The sequence below is a fragment of the Drosophila albomicans genome, chromosome 3 (genome assembly GCF_009650485.2).
Source record: "Drosophila albomicans strain 15112-1751.03 chromosome 3, ASM965048v2, whole genome shotgun sequence".
Lineage (NCBI taxonomy): Eukaryota > Metazoa > Arthropoda > Insecta > Diptera > Drosophilidae > Drosophila > Drosophila albomicans.
Window position 1 is genome coordinate 34851772 of NC_047629.2, and position 20245 is coordinate 34872016.

The window sequence follows — 20245 nt, forward strand, 5'->3', positions numbered from 1 at the left end:
GTCTTAAAATTTATTGCGTGCTTTTAATCGAAGGGTATTGGGCAGGAAAATGTTGGTTACTCGCTTCATAAGTGTATTGGAAAAGAAAATTTCTATATTTTCATGCATAATAAAGTCAAAATACGAAATTAATAACATTTCATTTGAAATCAATATGTGAAATAACAGAAATGTGTCAAGACTGACAGTTGCTTTTATTCATAAATAAAAAAAGTATCTGTGCGCACAAATCTCGGGAAATTTACATTGATTTCGAAAATTGCAAGTACATTAACAATTAGGGAAAATGGCCCACGCTAATTTGGAGAAGGGTGAACTGATTGTTCAAGTGAAGCAGCAAATCGCGTTGGCCAATGCCCAGGAGATGTTATCCAAGATGACCGATAAGTGTTTCAAGAAGTGCATCAATAAGCCGGGCAAGGCTTTGGATAATTCCGAACAGCGTTGCATAACGCAGTGCATGGATCGCTTTCTGGACACCTGGAATCTCGTCTCGCGCACCTACGGGAATCGCCTGCAACGCGAACAGGTGAAACAGATGAGCACGGAAAGTGAATTAAATTAATCGAAGGGCATACCCATATATAAATTCCATTAAAATAAAGAAGAAACAGATTTTAGTTTTGTTTTGTGCTTTAGGCACTTGTTCAATGTACAATTAATTTGTCTTTAATCTGTTACCGGACATGACACTTCCCCAAGTCAATCGTACCTTATCAGAACGTCGATAGATAAGCATTGATTACCACGGCGCAACAGCAGCGACCCCTTAGCCAACTACACCCTGCTGACCCCCCACTAGTTTTGTAATGGATCTGTCTGAGGCTAGTAGCTGTCAGCTTGATATGTGCAAAATTCTGCGATCGTTATCGTGTTTGGAATGGTCTCGTTAGCTAACGGATGAACCAAACGCACATTACAGCGTTGTGTAGTTTCGAGACCACTCTAATCCATTGCACCATCTATTGTCATATGCAAATTATAGTCCATTGTATAGCATCATCTTTTTAAAAACTTTCCGAACAAGAATTTTCAAATTTTGAAATTGGGAAGATATTTTTAAAAGAAAATTTACATTGTTGAATAACATCATTGTATCTCATATTATATAAGAACGAGGTAAACGAATTATAATACATGTCATTTAATATTGCCCTATAAAATAATAAATGATGTAATTGAGTTTTAAATCTATTCTCTAGACAGTTTACAATTCACAAGCTTTATAAATTGCTGAAAATAATATCCAGATTATAATATATTAAATATATACTTTGAATTATTATTTTGAACACATCTACATCGATCTTTCAGCTGTCAATTATTACTTTAGCAGATCTAATAAATCAACATTCATCAACCATCTATCATTCATAAAACAAAACAAATATTATAAAAGTTTAATACATGTTAACACTCAGGCAAAGACAAATTACGTTTGTTTATGAATTTGCATATTTACAATGAAAATTTTATTGGATTAGTTGGCATAAAATTCCTAGATAATTTCGTAAGACATGGTAATAGGCGATCGTAAGCATTAAATTTGATTTTTTGATAATGACACTCCAAATACAGTCTAAAGTTTGCTATCAAGTGTGCGGGGTGCTATCAGGCGTACCCACTACATGATTCCCATTGTTCTTTAATAGGTGCAGGTGACCCGTTGATTTGCCAAAAAATTTGCAGTAAAAAAAATAAAAAGAACCAAAAAAAAAAAATAAAAATAAAAAGAAAAATCAAAAATAATAATAAAAATGCAAAAGATAAAATGCGAATTGGTGGCCGAACTTATTGGCTCGAATACCAGAGGCGACAAAATCCAACACAGAATTCGTTTTCCTCAACCAGGTACATTCGAAGCCACACAAGTTACGATAAGAACCCGAACCAAAAGGTCTATACATGGTGCAGCCCAGTGCTTTCCAGAAAAAAAGCTCGCTTCCAACACTAAAAATAGTATCAACTGTTACAACAACAAAAATTATAACGATAGGGACAACAACAAGTGCGCTGACGATTGCAAGAATACTTACGATAAGTAGGGCCCTCGGTACCGTTATCTCATCAACTAATCGGACCTCGGTACACACCCGCCAAACCTGCTAGACAATAGATGGGTAGGTGAATGGGAAGAAGGGAGGGATCTTGATTATACATACTATATACACATGTAGCTCAAATCGGAAAGAAACCGCAGGTAACGCAGGGGCAATTACACTATCAAAGCAAACAGAACCTCAACGCAAGGTGATTAATGATAAGCTGCTCTTCATAATAGATTATTTCAGTTCTACGAGCTTTATTGTGAGATCTAACAAATTGATGCGTAATGCAAACATAAGAGATTGAGTACAATAAACAATTGTCTCCAGAAAGTTGGATATTTCATAATTTACGAGTCTCACGTTTTTAAAAAAATGATTATTGTAGATTTTGGACTTCTTTTGCTATGTGAAAAATTTTTTGAATCGGCGATCAGATCATATAAAAGGATGTGATGAAATATTGGCTATAACAATGTAATGATCAAGAGCTAACTTTAAGGGTAATACAATTTTCTAGTCACAATAATTTGTATTATATAATACCAATTATAGAATTTTTAAATTAATTTTTTATGACAGTTCTTTTTTATGACAGTTATTAGTGAGATATGTATAAACTAGACGAACTATGTTTCAGCTTTGTCAAGATAGGTCCGATAGGTCTTATACCAACTCGCTGTCAGGATGATATTCCAATACTTATATTTTTCGAGAGGCAAGAGGCAGTAATTTCTCCGGTATATCATTTTGAGTTAATTGTTTACAGAATCTACCTCAATATTTTTCTGGTAGCACATTGATGAAGTGGGAGAAAGATAGAAAGAGGTGGGGGAAATAGAAAATACCGTGCAGACATGATTGCATGTGCAGCAGAACATGTGTCTTACAAGAATTCCATTCATGACATCTTCTGTAAGTTCAGGTGCAAATAGTATATTACACAACACCATAATAATTTGTTTAAAATATTTGTGTTGTTAATAGTAGTTCGTTGTAAGCACTTGCAATTTGGAAATGAGAATTTGAAAAGGCTTTCAGCCTGATTGTTTCGGATGGTATATAAGGAAACGTCAAGTCGATACTCTTCGCATTTTCCCGGATGAACATTTAAAATGCAATTGGGTAAGTCAATTAATGATTGGAACTATCAAAAAAATAAGGATACTAACAACAAATGGATTTCTCAAGTGATCTTCCTGTGGATGGGTCTTTTGACTGTTCCGCAGGCAATCGCCTCGGATGTATGCACTGGTCAAAATTTTGGATATAAAGCAGTTGATTCAGACGATCCACGTGCATACTACCTTTGCCTGGGGTCGCTTGGCAAGATCAGAAATAATTGCCCCGAAGGATATCATTTCAACCTACTATCCCAAAACTGCGTCAAGGACATTATTTCAAGCAATCTTGCCAAACTAGATAACGAAACTTTTGCACGAGATGTCAATTGTGCGCAAAATGTGTTCAATATCTTTCAAAATATTTCAATGGACCATCCAATAATTTTTAATATCTTTGGCTCGCTATGGCCCACGCCACCCAAATCTCCACCAACAACAACATCACCACCCGACCCTGACACTACTACCAACAAAGATCTGTCTTCTACAACTGTAGAAGGCATAATCACGGATGATATTTTAGCTGAAATTTCTATTTCAAGCTCTACGACAGAAAGTTCAATGGTGAGCTCTACAGAAAGTTTCACTTCCACAGACAGTTCTATTAAGAGTTCCAGTTCAAGCTCCGAGACTTCCTCATCAATAGAAGAGAGGTCCACAGAGAGTTCTACTGAGATTTCCAGCTCAAGCTCCGAGAGTTCCTCCTCAACAGAAGACAGTTCCACAGAGAGTTCTACTGAGAGTTCCAGCTCTACAGAGAGTTCTTCCTCAACAGAAGACAGTTCCACAGAGAGTTCTACTGAGAGTTCCATCTCTACAGAGATTTCCTCATCAACAGAAGACAGTTCCACAGAGAGTTCTACTGAGAGTTCCAGCTCAAGCTCCGAGAGTTCCTCATCATCAGAAGACAATTCCACAGAGAGTTCTACTGAGAGTTCCAGCTCTACAGAGAGTTCCTCATCAACAGAAGACAGTTCCACAGAGAGTTCTACTGAGAGTTCCAGCTCTACAGAGAGTTCCTCCTCAACAGAAGACAGTTCCACAGAGAGTTCTACTGAGAGTTCCAGCTCTACAGAGAGTTCCTCATCAACAGAAGACAGTTCCACAGAGAGTTCTACTGAGAGTTCCAGCTCTACAGAGAGTACCTCATCAACAGAAGACAGTTCCACAGAGAGTTCTACTGAAAGTTCCAGCTCTACAGAGAGTTCCTCCTCAACAGAAGACAGTTCCACAGAGAGTTCTACTGAGAGTTCCAGCTCTACAGAGAGTTCCTCCTCAACAGAAGACAGTTCCACAGAGAGTTCTACTGAGAGTTCCAGCTCTACAGAGAGTTCCTCATCAACAGAAGACAGTTCCACAGAGAGTTCTACTGAAAGTTCCAGCTCTACAGAGAGTTCCTCCTCAACAGAAGACAGTTCCACAGAGAGTTCTACTGAGAGTTCCAGCTCTACAGAAAGTTCCTCATCAACAGAAGACAGTTCCACAGAGAGTTCTACTGAGAGTTCCAGCTCAAGCTCCGAGAGTTCCTCCTCAACAGAGGACAGTTCCACAGAGAGTTCTACTGAGAGTTCCAGCTCTACAGAGAGTTCTTCCTCAACAGAAGACAGTTCCACAGAGAGTTCTACTGAGAGTTCCAGCTCTACAGAGAGTTCCTCATCAACAGAAGACAGTTCCACAGAGAGTTCTACTGAGAGTTCCAGCTCTACAGAGAGTTCCTCCTCAACAGAAGACAGTTCCACAGAGAGTTCTACTGAGAGTTCCAGCTCAAGCTCCGAAAGTTCCTCCTCAACAGAAGACACTTCCACAGAGAGTTCTACTGAGAGTTCCAGCTCTACAGAGAGTTCCTCATCAACAGAAGACAGTTCCACAGAGAGTTCTACTGAGAGTTCCAGCTCTACAGAAAGTTCCTCCTCAACAGAAGACAGTTCCACAGAGAGTTCTACTGAGAGTTCCAGCTTTACAGAGAGTTCCTCCTCAACAGAAGACAGTTCCACAGAGAGTTCTACTGAGAGTTCCAGCTCTACAGAAAGTTCCTCTTCAACAGAAGACAGTTCCACAGAGAGTTCTACTGAGAGTTTCAGCTCTACAGAGAGTTCCTCATCAACAGAAGACAGTTCCACGGAGAGCTCTACTGAAAGTTCCAGCTCTACAGAGAGTTCCTCATCAACAGAGGACAGTTCCACAGACAGTTCTACTGAGAGTTCCAGTTCAAGCTCCGAGAGTTCATCATCAACAGAAGAGAGTTCCACAGAAAGTTCTACTGAGAGTTCCAGTTCAAGCTCCGAGAGTTCCTCATCAACAGAAGAGAGTGTTACAGATAGCTCTACTGAGAATTCCAGTTCAAGTTCGGAGAGTTTGTCATCAACAGAGGACAGTTCCACGGAGAGAGTTCCAGCTGAGAGTTCCAGCTCCACAGAGAGTTCCATTTCAAGTTCGGAGATTTACTCATCAACAGCAGAGGGTTCCACAGAAAGTTCAACTGAGAGCTCCAGCTTCGATGATATAGAAAATTTGAGCACAAACTCGGAATCAACTTCCACTGAAATTTCCAGCTCGAGCTCTACCGATCTTTCTAACTGGAGTTCAGAGACATCTATAGAGAATCCCTATTCCACCACAGAATTACCCTCAGGACTCTTCGGAATAATTGGAGCTAATTTAAATTATTTAACTAGTAGAGATATATTGTTACTACTACTACAAATTGGTTCGGAATCAAGCTTCAACAAAGACTATTTAAATCAAGCCACATTAAGTACTGAAGAGTATGACGAAGGCGATTCCTTTGAGCTTTCATCGACCTCACCAGTGACTGAATTTGATAGCTCAACGGTGTCCTCAGTGTCTGAAGAAATCTTCCTAAATGGCGTTAAGCACAACAATTTGATCCCGAAGTTACAAGTATTACTTCAAATGGCATTCAAGGATGGCACAGTGAATGGAAACTCAAAGGACTCAATAATAAGAAAGCTTCTAAAAGGAAATCTACCATCTGCCTCCACCATGGAGGCAAGTGAATATTGTAAGATATTGCCAAATGGTAGTCACTTGAGGGATTCCAAGTCCTGCAACAAGTATTATGTGTGTGCAAGTCGTCGAGCGATATTCCGAAAGTGTCCCAAGAACCTCTACTTTGATATCAAAAATAAGATTTGTAATTTTGCCTATTTGGTAAATTGTCACGAAGACGAAGAACTAGACTTCCCATCAAGATCTATGTCTGATGATTTTGAGGATGAAGAGTTATCCAATTCTGAGTTAACTGAATCAGCTACAAGTTCCAACTACATGCAATACACATCGGAGAGTTACTATGATGAAGTCTCTTCCATCACAGATAAATATGAAAGTTTGATTAATGGGGAGGACTCACAACTTGCCCCAGCAATTTTACAAACAAATGCAAATGCTAACCAGAGACCTAGCAAAGAACCATCTTCTGCAAAACAAACTGAACTAATTAATTTATCTGAATGCGACTTCTTACCAAATGGTGCTTATTTGAGAGATCGAAAGGCCTGCAACAAGTTTTACATATGCATTAATGGAAGGGCTATTTCAGGAAGCTGTCCCGGAAGTTTGTATTTCGACTTTAAAAAAAAGGTCTGCGATTCCCCCAATCTCGTTAAATGTGATATTGATAGCGAGCAAATTATCAATTCAAAGAAATCTTCAAATTTCACCAATGTTTTGAGTGCCGCTGAAGGGAATTTAAGTTTGGAAAAGGTTTCTATAGACAAATCCAAAACTGATATTTCACCATATCTCTCTTCTAATTCCAAATTGAAAGTTACTTTAAAATCCCCAAATTCTACTTTGAACCCCGACCGAGAAAATTTCAAAAATTTGTTAATAATTAATTCCTCGACAAATGTTAGTAAGAATCCATTTAAAGAAGAACAGTCTTTATTGACACAGTCAGATGTTGAGACACCATGCAATTGCCAGGGTTTGCCAAATGGTGTATTCTTGAGGGATCCAGAATCTTGTATCAAGTTTTACGTCTGCGCAAACGGTAGTGCCATACCTCGTAGCTGTCCAGGAAATCTTTATTTCGATATCAAGAAAAAGGTTTGCAATTATCCCAGTTTAGTAGACTGTTCGCTTGATAAAAATGGTATCGTCATCGCGAAGTCATCCTTTAACTTACATGTCGTTCATGAGGAAACTGATGATGCAACGAAAAAGCTGTCTACGTTTAGGCCCGATTGTAGTTCCGCAGCTAATGGAGATTATATTAGTGATCCCAGGTCCTGTAACAAGTTCTTTGTTTGCGCCAATGGTCGTGCTATACCGCGGCAATGTCCCAAAGGTCTTTATATCGACACTAAGCTGAAGTACTGCAACTTCCCCAGTCAAGTGAAATGTTCAATTGGTAGTAAGGAAAATTTGTCAAATTTTTCTTTAATCAATAGAGGAGAAACTAGATTGTAGCGATAAGGTGGAAGGTTTCATTATGTGTGATTCAAAGCTATGTAATAAGTATTACGTTTGCGTAAATGGAAATCCAGTTACACATTTCTGCACACCTGGTAATTGGCTTGACCTGAAACGAGGAGTTTGCAACCAAAAGCTAATGGTCTAATGTAATAAGTAAGAGAAAAAGGGAGAAAAAATAGAGAGTGGAAAGTAAAATAGCAATGTATTCTATATAATAGGTGATGGGGTATACTACAATATTTGCAAACATATACTTTATACATATGTATAACTTGAGTGGCGTATTTTAGCATTTTATTATATAATTGGTTATGGTGTTAGTTTTAATCATCATAGTTCATATTTTATGTTATCCAGTGTGATTTATTTACAGGGAATAAACCATCAAATTACTATACTTTTCCTGCTAATGCATAATAACTGAAAAATTTCGATTTTAGTAATTTCAATATTAATTCGGTTAAACTTCGCTTGGGAACGATGGGGGCATTTGAGTCCTTGATGTGTGGCGACAAATTACAGGACATGCCGCTAACAATCTAGGCGAGGGAACAGCGTGAAATCGATTTTGTTCCCTGGGCGATTCACGTGACAAGAGTCGGAGACTGAGACAGAGTCAGACATTAGACGACACAGTGTTTCGAGTTACACATGGCATGGTGATAAGGAAACGCCGACACTTCATCAAAAGACACCCCGGAACCAGCAGCCCTTGTCAAAGTGAGTGGCTGCGGCACACACATAATATACAAGAAGTATGTTTTAGTACAAGGACATTACAATGCAAGTACAAAGATGCTTCTTGGGACAGTTTCGATAGTTAACTGCGTAAACTTATATCAATGTGAGTATGTCATTGTTAGGTTAGGGTAGGGTAAGGAAATTAGGCGCCAAAAGTGCGAGTACAGTAAAATTCTATTATAACAGAAAGTGCTATCAGAGTCATCGCAGGCGCATCTCAAACAGCGAGAACAGACTCAGAGTTGAGAGACAGAGAGAGCAAGTTTTGTAGGGTTGGACTGACGCTCTTTTTGGGGTGATTCTCGTACCGACAACGCCGGCTTTTCTCAAAATGCAGCCAAAGGTCGTCGCCATAGTTGGTTTTGTCGCACAAAACGACAGAGATTGAGTAACGATTTGTGTGTAAACAAGTGTGAATTATAAACTGTCAGTGACTAAGAAATTATGCTCATGAAATGTATTAAAATGTGGCTGCTAAACAATTCGGCAATACAAGAAAAACATAATGAAACAATATCTATTCAAATGGACGACGAGTTGCCATTGCCATTGCCAGCTTAACACCCAACAGGCGACAAGCGGGCTGTGCTAGCAGTAGTGTTATTTCGCTCGCACAACAATCAATCGATAAACTTAACAGTGGCCTGCCAACTTGACGCATTCAATGTGTGAGCTGCTCACTTAACGAGTAGCAGTCACAGTCACAGTTGCAGCGCAAACGTTGAAACGTTCACAACGAAACACGGGTGGAGTGCCATTCAACACGCAATGCGTGTGTGTGAGTCCAGTGAGAATGTGAAATGTGGAAATGTAAAATACTAAATGTAAATGTACATAAATAAATATATTGACAAGGAATTAATGTGTGAAACGAAGGGCAAAGCCACAACGCGTAAGCTTTTGAGCCGCTGATAATCTAATAGACTTGTGTGAGTATTAAGAACTCGTCTGCTGTTTGCGACGGGCGTCGACTAGAGTGCAAAGTTCAAAGCTGTGCTTTACTGATATAAAAGTGTGATTAAACAATTTGTTTGCAAGCATCAATTCCATGAAAACAACAGCAAGCAGTAATAATCAGTAAAAATATAAATATAAAACAACAAAAAGGCGCATTAGAAAATAACTAACAGAGACGCAAGCAAAAAAGTAGCGAGTAAAAAGCAATACTTCACCCTGTTCCCCCACGCACACACACACACACACCACGCAAACACAGCGCAGCGCAGCACAGTAGGCAACAGCAGCAGAGACAGCGACAGCAGCGGCGACAGCAGCAAGTGCTTTGTCGGTTTTGGTGGATGTTGTTATTGTTGTTGTTGTAACTGTTGTGTTTGTTGTTGTTGTTGTTGTGTGTGCGCCTGTGCCAGGGGGTTGCTTTACTTTCGGTACGGCATCACGCGCTGCACATGTATGCGTATGAGTGAGTGTGTGTGTGAGTAGCGCTTAATCTCATTCATCAGAGAGCTGAGTTTTACACATTTTTACGCCTGTGAGTATAGTACGCTGCAAACGAGCAGTGCCGATGACTCGCCTATTGCCTCCCAACACCCACCACAAATGCTCTCTCGCTCTTGTTCTCAGTAACTCTGTGAGCGAGCGCTGAGAGCAATGCTCAAAGGCGCTGTTAACATTGCCATCTCGCTTGCACATGCTACGCTTAGGCGTAGTTAGTGGTCGATTTTAAAAGTCCTTCATATAGCTGTGTCTGTGTTGGGTATGTACACTGTGAAAGTAGTGCCAAGCGGTGTATATATGTACATATCTAAGGTATTTACATATTTACAAAGCTTATGTACAGAGCTTATTATGTGTGTATTGGGAGTATGTGGCATTTTCGTAGCCAGGGTCAGGATGTCTGTAATGGAATATCATTCTGTTGCGTTTTTATGTACAATTCCATTGTGTGTAGGCTCGTTTAGGTGTATACACATACGCATACACTTCTTCATGTGTGTGTGTGTGTGTGGCAGGTGCAAGGCAAGCACAGTTGATCCATATATAAACTAGTTGTGCCTCATCTTGCGGCCAATGCGTAACTTCAGGCATCAGGCAGTCAAGCTGGCAATCGTATTAATCATTAGGCTGACCTCGACCCTTTCAATGGAGAACGCCTCCCCAAACCCCTCCCCTTAATATGCTGGGATACTTGATACGATGTCGTCTGTCAGCTTTTTGTGCTGCGTTTGCCACAAATGAGAAAACTGCCAACTGCTAAACATAAAAATAAATAAATAAATGTGATTGCGATTGCCTTGGCGCTTTTGCGGTTCTGTTCTTGCGGATTTGTCGACAAGCTGCCCGTTACCTCCGCATACGCCTTGGGTTATGCTCTGTTCTCGCTATTAATCTGTGCGTATCCAAATCGAATACTTCTTTCCTTGGCTCTATCATCAACGAACCTCATCATCATCATCGCCGTCATCGTTATTGTGTGGTCCTAGAGTGCGTATTTCATTTTTTTTGCCGTCTTGGGATTGACCCAGTTGTCAGTTGCTCCACCCATTTTGTCATCGCCGCCTGCTATCGCACAATCCTATCTGAAACTCATGATTTGGCACTTTTGGCGCTCAAGGAAATGAGCTTTATAAGTGGCATACAAAGGCGGCATAAGATTAGAGCGGATGCTATTGCTGTTGGACTCAGATATTGACTGACTGACTGACAGACAGATTTACAGGCGACTTTCCCTTGCCTAACCCATTCGAATTGCGTTTTATATTTGTCAGTTTCGATTGTGCGTTGACATAGAATAAACAAATCAGCTTTAGTAGTGTTACAGCAAAGGTTTTCTAAAGACATTTATCGAGTATCATCGCACAACATGGTGCCAAATCTTTAACAAACTATTACTCAGAAACCCGAAATCGCGAGTACTCAAATAGTTAATGGGGTCATAAGATTGTTAATCAAGTTGCACTAGGATAGATCATTAAGTTTGACAGTGCAACAGACATGCAATGGATTATTGAGGAGAGGTCAGTAGGTGTGGCTATCTTCAGATTTGCAATGGGCTATAATTCCACATACAGATTAGCATCATCCAGATGCGAAGCCACCTGAGTCACCCAACCATTGTGAACGGAGAGCACACCAGCTATCTCAATCGCCTCCGGGATGGTGTGATGTAATCTTTTGTCTTTTTTTTGGTTTTTCTCCAATTTCGCTAGCTTAAGCAAGGAAAATTCGAGCACTTTGCCGTGCAGAAGCAAGGATTGCCTTGTTCAGATGTAATTAGTGTTAACTAGGAGCTTTAGTTTTATACGCTGCACTGTAAAGACACTTGAAAAGGGGTGTAATCAACTGGTAATCTTATATACTTTAAACAGAGAGATTGGTGGAGTGCTTAGTAATCCGCTTAAAGGTTATGTGGAATATTCGGTAATTACATTTAGAATGTGTATCTGGACTCAAAAATAATATTTTGTTGCACGAGTGGTTATTAATAAATAATATCAAAAGCCTTTCTAAGAAAAAAGTTGAAGCGTACAAGCGATTTCTTACTGATTAGACAAAAGTTAATAATAGGATTATCATACTAGGAATTCAGAGCCAAGTCGTATTTAAAATGTTCTTGCTAGGTTTATTATAAAAAAATCGATAGTCTTCCTAGTCGATAGTGATTTGTGACATGGTTTCCTAACTGTTGATAATCTGATCTCCGACCGTTACATTAAAATGTATTTACACTAAGCGCATCTGTTTGAATGATTTGATTCTATTATGCTAAAGTTGAAGAAGAATATCAAATGTAATTGAAACAAATCAACTGGGTTCATTAACAAGTATGTGATTGTATATATTTAATCAATTATTCATTAATTAATGCACTGTATTTATTTCCGTTTTGCATCATATTAAGCAAACTCTGGTACAAAAAGGTTATTTTTATTTTTTTAATTGCAAAGTAATTTGAAATAATTCGTTAGAACAATCGGCTGATTGCCTTCGTACACCGTACTTTTTTAAATACCAAAATATTGGCCAAAATACAGGCACACTTTTTGAATAGCTGACGCTTCATTAAAAGTGGGGAGTCATTAGTCGTCCCTCTCTTACACACCGCTGTGCGGGGGAAAGTTATACTTTTCAGAAATATTCAATGATGCAACCTGTTTAAGCACCAAATTCCACACAATGTTGTGCCAAATACTTCATAATAAGTAAAATAGTAAGCAAGATAAATCTTTAAAGATTTATTTATAGGTACTTAGTCGATTTTAAACTATGCTCAATTCATCGATATATTTTGTATAGACGCTCTTGTTTATTGGTGGCTATAGCTAACTATCGATCGTATTAGCGATTGTGCCAAACATCGATAATATGTATATATGCTGCTTTCCATTGTTCCATTGTTCTTCACATTCAGTTCTATATTAAGACTCCCCTGGATAAACACGTAGTTACATCACTTAATGAGAGCTGAACGGGAGACAAAAGAAGCAGCAGTTGGGTATGAACATCAATTGCTACAGAAACAGCAGGTCATCTATCAATATTTAAGAGCTTCGGCAATTGTTCTACATTATTTCGCATTGCGAGCAGTTTTATGTGTGTGTGTGTGTGTGTGCGTGTTTATCGGCGTAGGCGTTTGTTGACTCTCCGCCACAATCCCAGCTTGTGTTACCTTCCCGCAGCACTGTCTACGCCTCCCCGTAGTGTCCACAATTTAGGGTAGCGATGACGTCAAATGAGAAATGATGTAAAGTAACGCGAAAAGCTTTGCCAGACGTCGGCACCTGAACAAAGGGCGACAGGAAAAAGGCACAAGGGGAGGGAGGGAGTGCAATGGATGGCAGGATAAAGAGGAAACCAGTTGAAATTGCTTTAAAATGCACATGCAAGTGAGTGAGCGACTGTATACAGAGTGTGTGTGTGTGTGTGTGTGCGAGTTGAGGGTGTGTGCTGGCCAAAACAATGCGGCTTTTCGACGACTCGCCTGAAAAATTACTCATACGGCAATGAAATACGAACGCACAACAGGCAAGTGCTACAAGCATGTCTGTGTGCATGAGTCTGAGTGTGTGGTGTGTGTGTGTGTGTGTGTCTGAGTGTGTGTGTGTAGGTGGCGCCAACTGTTGTTGTTGCTGGTGGCAGGCCACGTTGAGCAGACAAATGGACATGGCCAGAAGAAGGGCGGCCAGACTGACTGGCAGACAAGCGAGACGAGACGAGTCGAGACGAAACGGAATGGAAGAAAGCGTAGAGACAACCGTAGGGGCGGACAATGGGCGAGGAGGGGATGGGGAGGGGGAGGCGGCAGTAGAGGGGCAAATTGAGACAGAGACATCGAGCGGGAGTGCTTTTGCTGTTGAGCGATGGTGATGATGATGATGATGGCGGGGGCGGTGGCGGGGACAGCGACGGAGGGGGAGGAGAAGGAAAGTTGCAGGGTTGCCGCCGGGTTTGCTGGATTGTCGGGCTTGCTTGGCTGCTTGCATGAAGTGAAGTGTTGCCAACACACATAAAAACACTTTGCCATTACATATAAAGTAATTCCTTTTGTTTATCGCAGACCAGCAGTTAATATTGCTACTGCGTCTGTATGAGTAACTGACTACCCCAGAGAATGTGTGCGAGATTGTATTTATGCTGCCTGCTTTTTGCTCTCCTTTTTTTGTGGATTTAATGTACTGTTGTTAATGGAAATTTGTGAATATTTACTCGCTCGCTCTGCTCTATAGAATAAATATACTTTTCTGATAAATGGGGGTAAAGCTGCCACTGAGATAATATGTTTTAGTTTAAGTTGATAATTAATGAGTTTTCTGCACCGAATGCATTTTAAAACTAATCAATCTTCAATGCTGGTAATAAGTGTAGTGTAATATGATAACTTGGCAGCATTTATCAAACAGCTTGTCTATTAAATTGGAATGATTAGTGTGCTAGGTATTAAACGTAAAGCACATAATTGAATTCATTTGTAAATGAAACTTAGTATTCCTTAATACAACAATTAGTTTTACTTATAATAGCATACTCTCCTATTAGCTAAAGCTCACTACAGAGTTCTTTCTGATTTGATCTCAACTCACTGCATTGCATCAGTACTTTCATTCTTTATGTGATTTGTAGTTAGATTTATCACATCAATATACACATTATATAAGGCATTGTAACAACCCTTTCAAAAGGGTTGAGCAACAAAGGTTCAATATTGATTTGCCCTTTAGTTTGTTCCAAATTTCAATTAGTTTTTTGCCTTTATGCATATCTAAGTATCGTTGGCTTCTTTGTCAAGCCGAGTCATAAATAATACTTTCTGGGTAATGGCAGCTAAATTTAAACAATAACACAGACCCCCCGATTCGGCATATAGAGGCGTATCTATCCATCTATCTATCGTATATCACATCATCTGACAGTATGTAGGGGGCCCAAAGTAAGCGTCAGGAATGAAACTCCAAAGCGATTGCCCGATGAAACCCCACAGGGCCATTAATTGTATGCCAGTCGACTCGTACACAGTTATTTTCCCTTTTTTTTTTGCTTTCCTCCATTGTATCGCCACATTTTACGCACACACACTTAGTTGTAGTTGTTGTTGTTGTTAGTTTCGTTGTTTGTTTGTTTCGCCTGTCTAAAGCGGCTTTAGACGCGTTTGTTGCTTTTGGGCTTTTGTTTTTTTCATTTTCATTTTTGTTGATATGCTGCCGGTGTTTGTAATTTATGCGGCTTCCCTCGACCTCCTGCGTTCACCCCAACAACTAACAACGACAACAGTAACAGCAACAGCAACAGCAACAACAATTACATTTTACGCTCTTTTAGGGGCAACCATCTCCCAGAACATCCCACTTTTGGTCGCCACTAACCCATTTCATTGTAGTCGTAGTCGCACTTTCTGCTAGTTAGTTAGTTACATTGTATACACTTTTTTTAAAGCTTTTTGTCCAGCTTTGTTAACTGTACTGCTGTTTGCTCATTTTTATTTTTTGTTGTGTACTGTATTTCGATGTTGCTCTGTTACTGTTATTTAATATTCAACATCTACTTCATTAATCTCTCACTTTGTTGTTGAACCACTTGCCGGGCAATCTATTCTCATTAATGTTAAGGAGCAGCAAATGCTGAGCGATAATCAAGGATAATAAGGATTTTGAGTCGTCTTGCATTACCAGCACTGCCAGTAAATCACTTTGGGTTCAAGCAACCAGAGTTGCCATGGCAACAGCAGCAACAACAACTAAACCAACTATAGCAACAGCACAACAAAACTTTACAATCGCTACTCAATATTCGTGTATACAACACATACATACATACATCACATATAAAGTGCGATATACGATTATACAACTAAACGAAGCTATATAGCTACTAATTAGCACATCAATAATTCACCATAATTAGTTCTTTAATTGACTCTGTTAGCTTCGTAGCTGTGTCTATAATTGTCTGTGTTTATGTTATTTTTAAAAGCGATTAGTTTCGTTTTCCATACTATCGTTTAAACTATCGTGACAGTGCAAATTTGCTTGATAATTTATTACCAACGATTATTGTTGCATATTTGAGGTAGTTACTGCAATTTTTATTTACTATAGTAAGTTCTTTAATTGACTTTATAAATTATGTAATGCCTATGTGGTTTTTATAGGCGACTAATACTATCGTATATACTATCGTGATAGTTGAAAGCACCTTCTTTTAAATAACATGAATCATTTATTGCAAATGATTGTATCTTATTATTTAACTCAGTTTCTGGCAAGCTTTAAAACACGAAATTAGCTGTCATAAAATGACATAGATGACAGCAGAAATATGTCTTAATTGCTTTTTATATCCAGCCAAGAAAATCCAGCAATTTCATAAGCTAATTCTTAGCAATTTCTTAAGTCAACAATGCTGAAGCTAAAGAAAATTGCATTTCTTTTTTTCTACTTCGCTGTGGATGTAGAATAACAGAAGAAATCTTGCCTTGAACTGAAAGCAGTGCTCCAATTTAAAATCTCAAAACAAGAATGAAAAGCAAATAAAATTGGCATCAGAAATAAGGCCCGAGGCCAAAATGTTGTTGGGAGTCAACTTGGCGGAAAAGTCGAAGCGCGGTATAGCGGGGAAAATGAGGAAAACTATAATCAAATTTAATTAAAGGCGAAATTGGAACGCTCGAAGGATAACAAACAGTGCCGCGCGCGTGTATGTGACACATACAAAGTCCGAGCGAGTCCTGAATGGTCCAGAGAGTCAGAAAGAAAGAGAGTGGGAAGGGAGAGTGCGGAGGGAGGGGGGCTGCAAGCAAATAAAGCACAACAAAATATGTGTGATAAATTTTTCTTTTTCTTTTCATTTCTTTTTTCTGAGCTGTGTTGTGCTTTGCTTCTGCCTCTGTTCCCGATTTTGTTGCTGGTTCTTATGCTGCTGCTGCTGCTTCTGGCTTCTCATTATTATTTTGCCTTTTATGTCGCACAAGAATAGAATGAGTGTAGAGGGAGTGACAGAGAGATTACGAGAGAGGGAGAGGGAGGGAGGAAGCTAAGCGAGCTTGCGTCGTCTACTCGGCGCCTGCCGTTGATTTCTAATGTGATAAACTTTTGATGGCACAAAGGCACAGCCGTTGTCCCGTGGCGCTCGGCCTGCAGTTGGCCACTGTATGTCCTCTCCCTTCCCCACATCGCCTATCCACCCCTCCACCCTTCCCACACACCTTTTAACCAAGGAATTATTCGAGAGCAGAAGCGGTTGCAGCTGTGGCGGGAGCGACTCTTTAAAATCAACGCCAGTTTCTTATTACCCACTCATGCAATTGAGTCTCATTATTATTTCAAACCCGCACACACATGTGCATAACAGTATTTCAATGATAAACTGTGCCACGCTGCGTATACGTAATATCACGTTTGCAATGCACTCTTAAATGCGCATACGCCCCCTTGGCTTGCACTAGCGCAATAGTCAATATATCCCCAATCCCTCCTCTGACTAAATTTATGCATCGATTTCTGCATTTATGTGATACTTATGAATCGTAGAGAGAGATGGCGAAAGAGCGACAGAGATGGCGGAAGAGGAAGCGAGTTTGCAATCGCTTCATTTGTCAGTGCTTTGCAATAGAAACAGAAATGCGAATTTATGCTTGATATGTGATATGCATCAATGGCATCATAATGCAGCAGCAAGAGATGAAATCACAAGCATCACATGTTAGATAAAGAAGTCGAGGGGCGGGGTGTCCATTAGATTATTTTCTAAATCTCGGTCAAATACTTAAGAGACAAAAGAAAGTATGACAGGATTTTGATGTATCTTTAATTAATTTTTGTATAGCAACTATGTGATTTGAATTTTTTAAAGCAAAATCATTTCATCTCTGTTCGTATTGCAAAATATTTTTAGATTTTCCAAAGCAAATATGTGACGATATCGATTTGCTTTTAGTATTATATATTGTTTTCCTCTATCGCCTGCTCCATTTCTAATTGCTGAACGTTCTTTCATTGTGTTTTGCAGGCTTGATGACAAATGCAGCAACAACTGAGAGACAATTAATACGGAAACCGGAAAAACGTTAAAAACATTGTGCATACGCCGTGTGGGCCACCACGAGCAAAGTCATAAATGAATGCTTTTAATTGCAAAAGAATGACATTTGCCCGCAGAAATACGAAACAAACAAAATGAAAATCGTTTGCAAGAACAACAATAACGCAAGCAACAATAAACACAAAAACAAACAGCTACAGCAGAAGCAGCATCCACAGTGAAAATTGTGAAAATCGCGAAAATTGAGCGAACAACAAAATGCTGCTGATGCCAACATCATGTGGCCCGGGGCCACCAGTGGACGATGGCGACGCTGCTGTTGACCTTAGCTTAACCCCACACGAACGATGTGCACGTATTCCGACCCGTTCCCCCTTCCACTCCCGTTCCCCCTCTCAAACCCAATCCCAGTTCCAGTTCCAGAAGCACAACCCAACCAGTCCAACCACGGGCATTCCCAGATGGCTTCTAATGCTCCTCGTGCTCTTTGTCATTGTGGCCCAAACGCCGCAGCGTCAAGTGGCCGCCGAGAAAAGCAAACACTGTGAGTATTCCCAACAATCTATCTATCTATCTGTCTGTCTGTCTGGGTATCCATCTATATAACTATTGATAAACATATATGTATGGTATTTATGTTGGCTTAAAATCAAAGTTTTTGTTCAACTTTTTATCCCTCTCCTTGTTCGCTGTCCACTTGAGTTTCTGAAAACAATTTGTCCCTTTTTTTCGCTTGTCGAAGCTTAACTAAAACGAAAAGTTTTGCTGCCATTTCAAGCGTGGCCTTTAATGCGCTTTTGACATTTTAAATAATTTGATTAATTTGCAAATTGTATTGCAAGTTAATTGATTAATTAAAAAAGTTGAAGCGGTTGATTTAACCAAAGAAGAATCACATAGGCAACTGAAACAATAATAAAGTTGAGCAATTAAATTCAATTAAGTTATCAGCGACTATGTTAATAAAAAGAAGAGTTTAATATACTTTTTTCAATTGTTGAAGCGATAAATTGGAAAGTGTGGTCTATAAATCATTACTATTGTGAGGTTAGATAATTAAAGATAAAATGTTAGGGCATTGAAGAGAAAATTTGTATAAAAAAAGGGTATCAATAATATAATAGAATGAAACTAGTAGATTTTTGAATTATTATTAAAACTAAGGAAAGAAAGAACATAAAAAGCTTAAAAGCTTGATCACTGCTTATAAAAATTGCACTTTACCAGAATAAAATACCAAAAGAAAAGGAAAGTATTGTCTTTCTCTACAAATAATATTTAGAGCTTAAAAGTTTTGCTAAAGCTGAGCATCGAAATGCAGTAAGCAAAATTGTGATGACTGCTGGAATTCTAATTTCCATCTGAAATGTGTTACATTTTGTCACATTCTGTGCTGTTTTTTATGTGCTACGTTCAGCTTCCTACTTTAGCCTCGGTTTCAGCTTCGCCTTCAGCTTCAGCTTCTGTTTTGTGGTCCATGTAACAAAATATTTGCACACAATTTCCCTTTTCCTTTCATTTTATATACATGTGTGTGCGTTCGTGTGTGTGTGAGTTTCAACATGTGTGTGATTTTTCTTTGCTTTTCTTTTGGCACGACAATAAAATGTTCATCATCGAGCAACGAGCAGATGTAATAAAAGTGCATGAAAATGTTGTTAAAAAGCGAACAAAAACAAAATGCTGCAACTATAAAATACACACATGATATGTATGCCTTCCCCTCTCGCTCTCTCTCTCTCCCTCTTTATGTGTGTGCGTGTGTTGGCTTTTCTGTGGTAATTTGTTCACATTGTCTTACATATTGTTTATGCGAAGAATAAACAACATATAAATACAATTTTACGATGAGAAGGCAACTTGCATACTAAACAGCTTATCTCCCTCCCTCCCTCTCACTCTCTCTCTCTCACTGTGTGTAAGTGTGGGGTGTGTGTGCGATACATTTGTCTTGGCATTGACTTTGGCCAAAACATTTTAATCAAAGCAGCAATAACAAAGCGAAATGGAGATCATAATAAGCTCTGGCAACAACAATAAACCTACCTCAGCCCTGGCAATCCAGCCTCTGGCTTCATTTCTGTATTTACTTTAATTAATGTTGTTCAGATTAATTTCCACATTTTGCTGCTTCTTTGAAGAGTTTAGTTTTGATAAGTAATAATAATATGAAAGGTATAAATCATGTTTTAGCTGTACTTTATTTATTCTACTGGTATTAAAAAATCAATATAATTTTATCACTTTCTGAATTAATATATTTGAATATAATTTCTTTCGATGAGTTACAATAATAAGCAATATATATAAAGCAAGTTGTAATAGCAAACATATATTTATTCATTTTTGTAATTTTTAAATTCTAATTAAAGTAAACATATTTTGCAAATTCAGGTTTATTAC

General features: G+C 38.9%; 3 protein-coding genes across 5 annotated transcripts in view; all 3 read left to right on the plus strand.

Annotated features, from left to right (window-relative positions):
* The first annotated feature begins 142 nt into the window (after positions 1-142).
* LOC117569110 (mitochondrial import inner membrane translocase subunit Tim13) lies at positions 143-658 on the plus strand. The gene has a single exon (XM_034250128.2). The coding sequence runs from the start codon at positions 287-289 to the stop codon at positions 563-565; it is 279 nt and encodes a 92-aa protein (XP_034106019.1). The 5' UTR covers positions 143-286; the 3' UTR covers positions 566-658.
* A 2453-nt stretch (positions 659-3111) lies between these two features.
* LOC117572590 (uncharacterized) lies at positions 3112-7692 on the plus strand. The gene is made up of 3 exons (XM_052005362.1): positions 3112-3170; positions 3237-4188; positions 4315-7692. Exons 1-3 carry the CDS (start codon positions 3161-3163, stop codon positions 7601-7603), a joined length of 4251 nt encoding a protein of 1416 aa, XP_051861322.1. The 5' UTR covers positions 3112-3160; the 3' UTR covers positions 7604-7692.
* Positions 7693-9029: 1337 nt separating this feature from the next.
* LOC117572592 (uncharacterized) overlaps positions 9030-20245 on the plus strand; it is a 35348-nt gene continuing 24132 nt past the window's right edge. Inside the window, exons 1-2 of one of the 3 annotated variants that reach the window (XM_034255483.2) lie at positions 9030-9279; positions 17810-18386. In XM_034255483.2, coding sequence (XP_034111374.1) covers positions 18101-18386 — 286 coding nt within the window. In that variant the 5' untranslated portion in view covers positions 9030-9279; positions 17810-18100. The other 2 variants (XM_052005366.1, XM_052005365.1) reach the window with 2 other exon arrangements.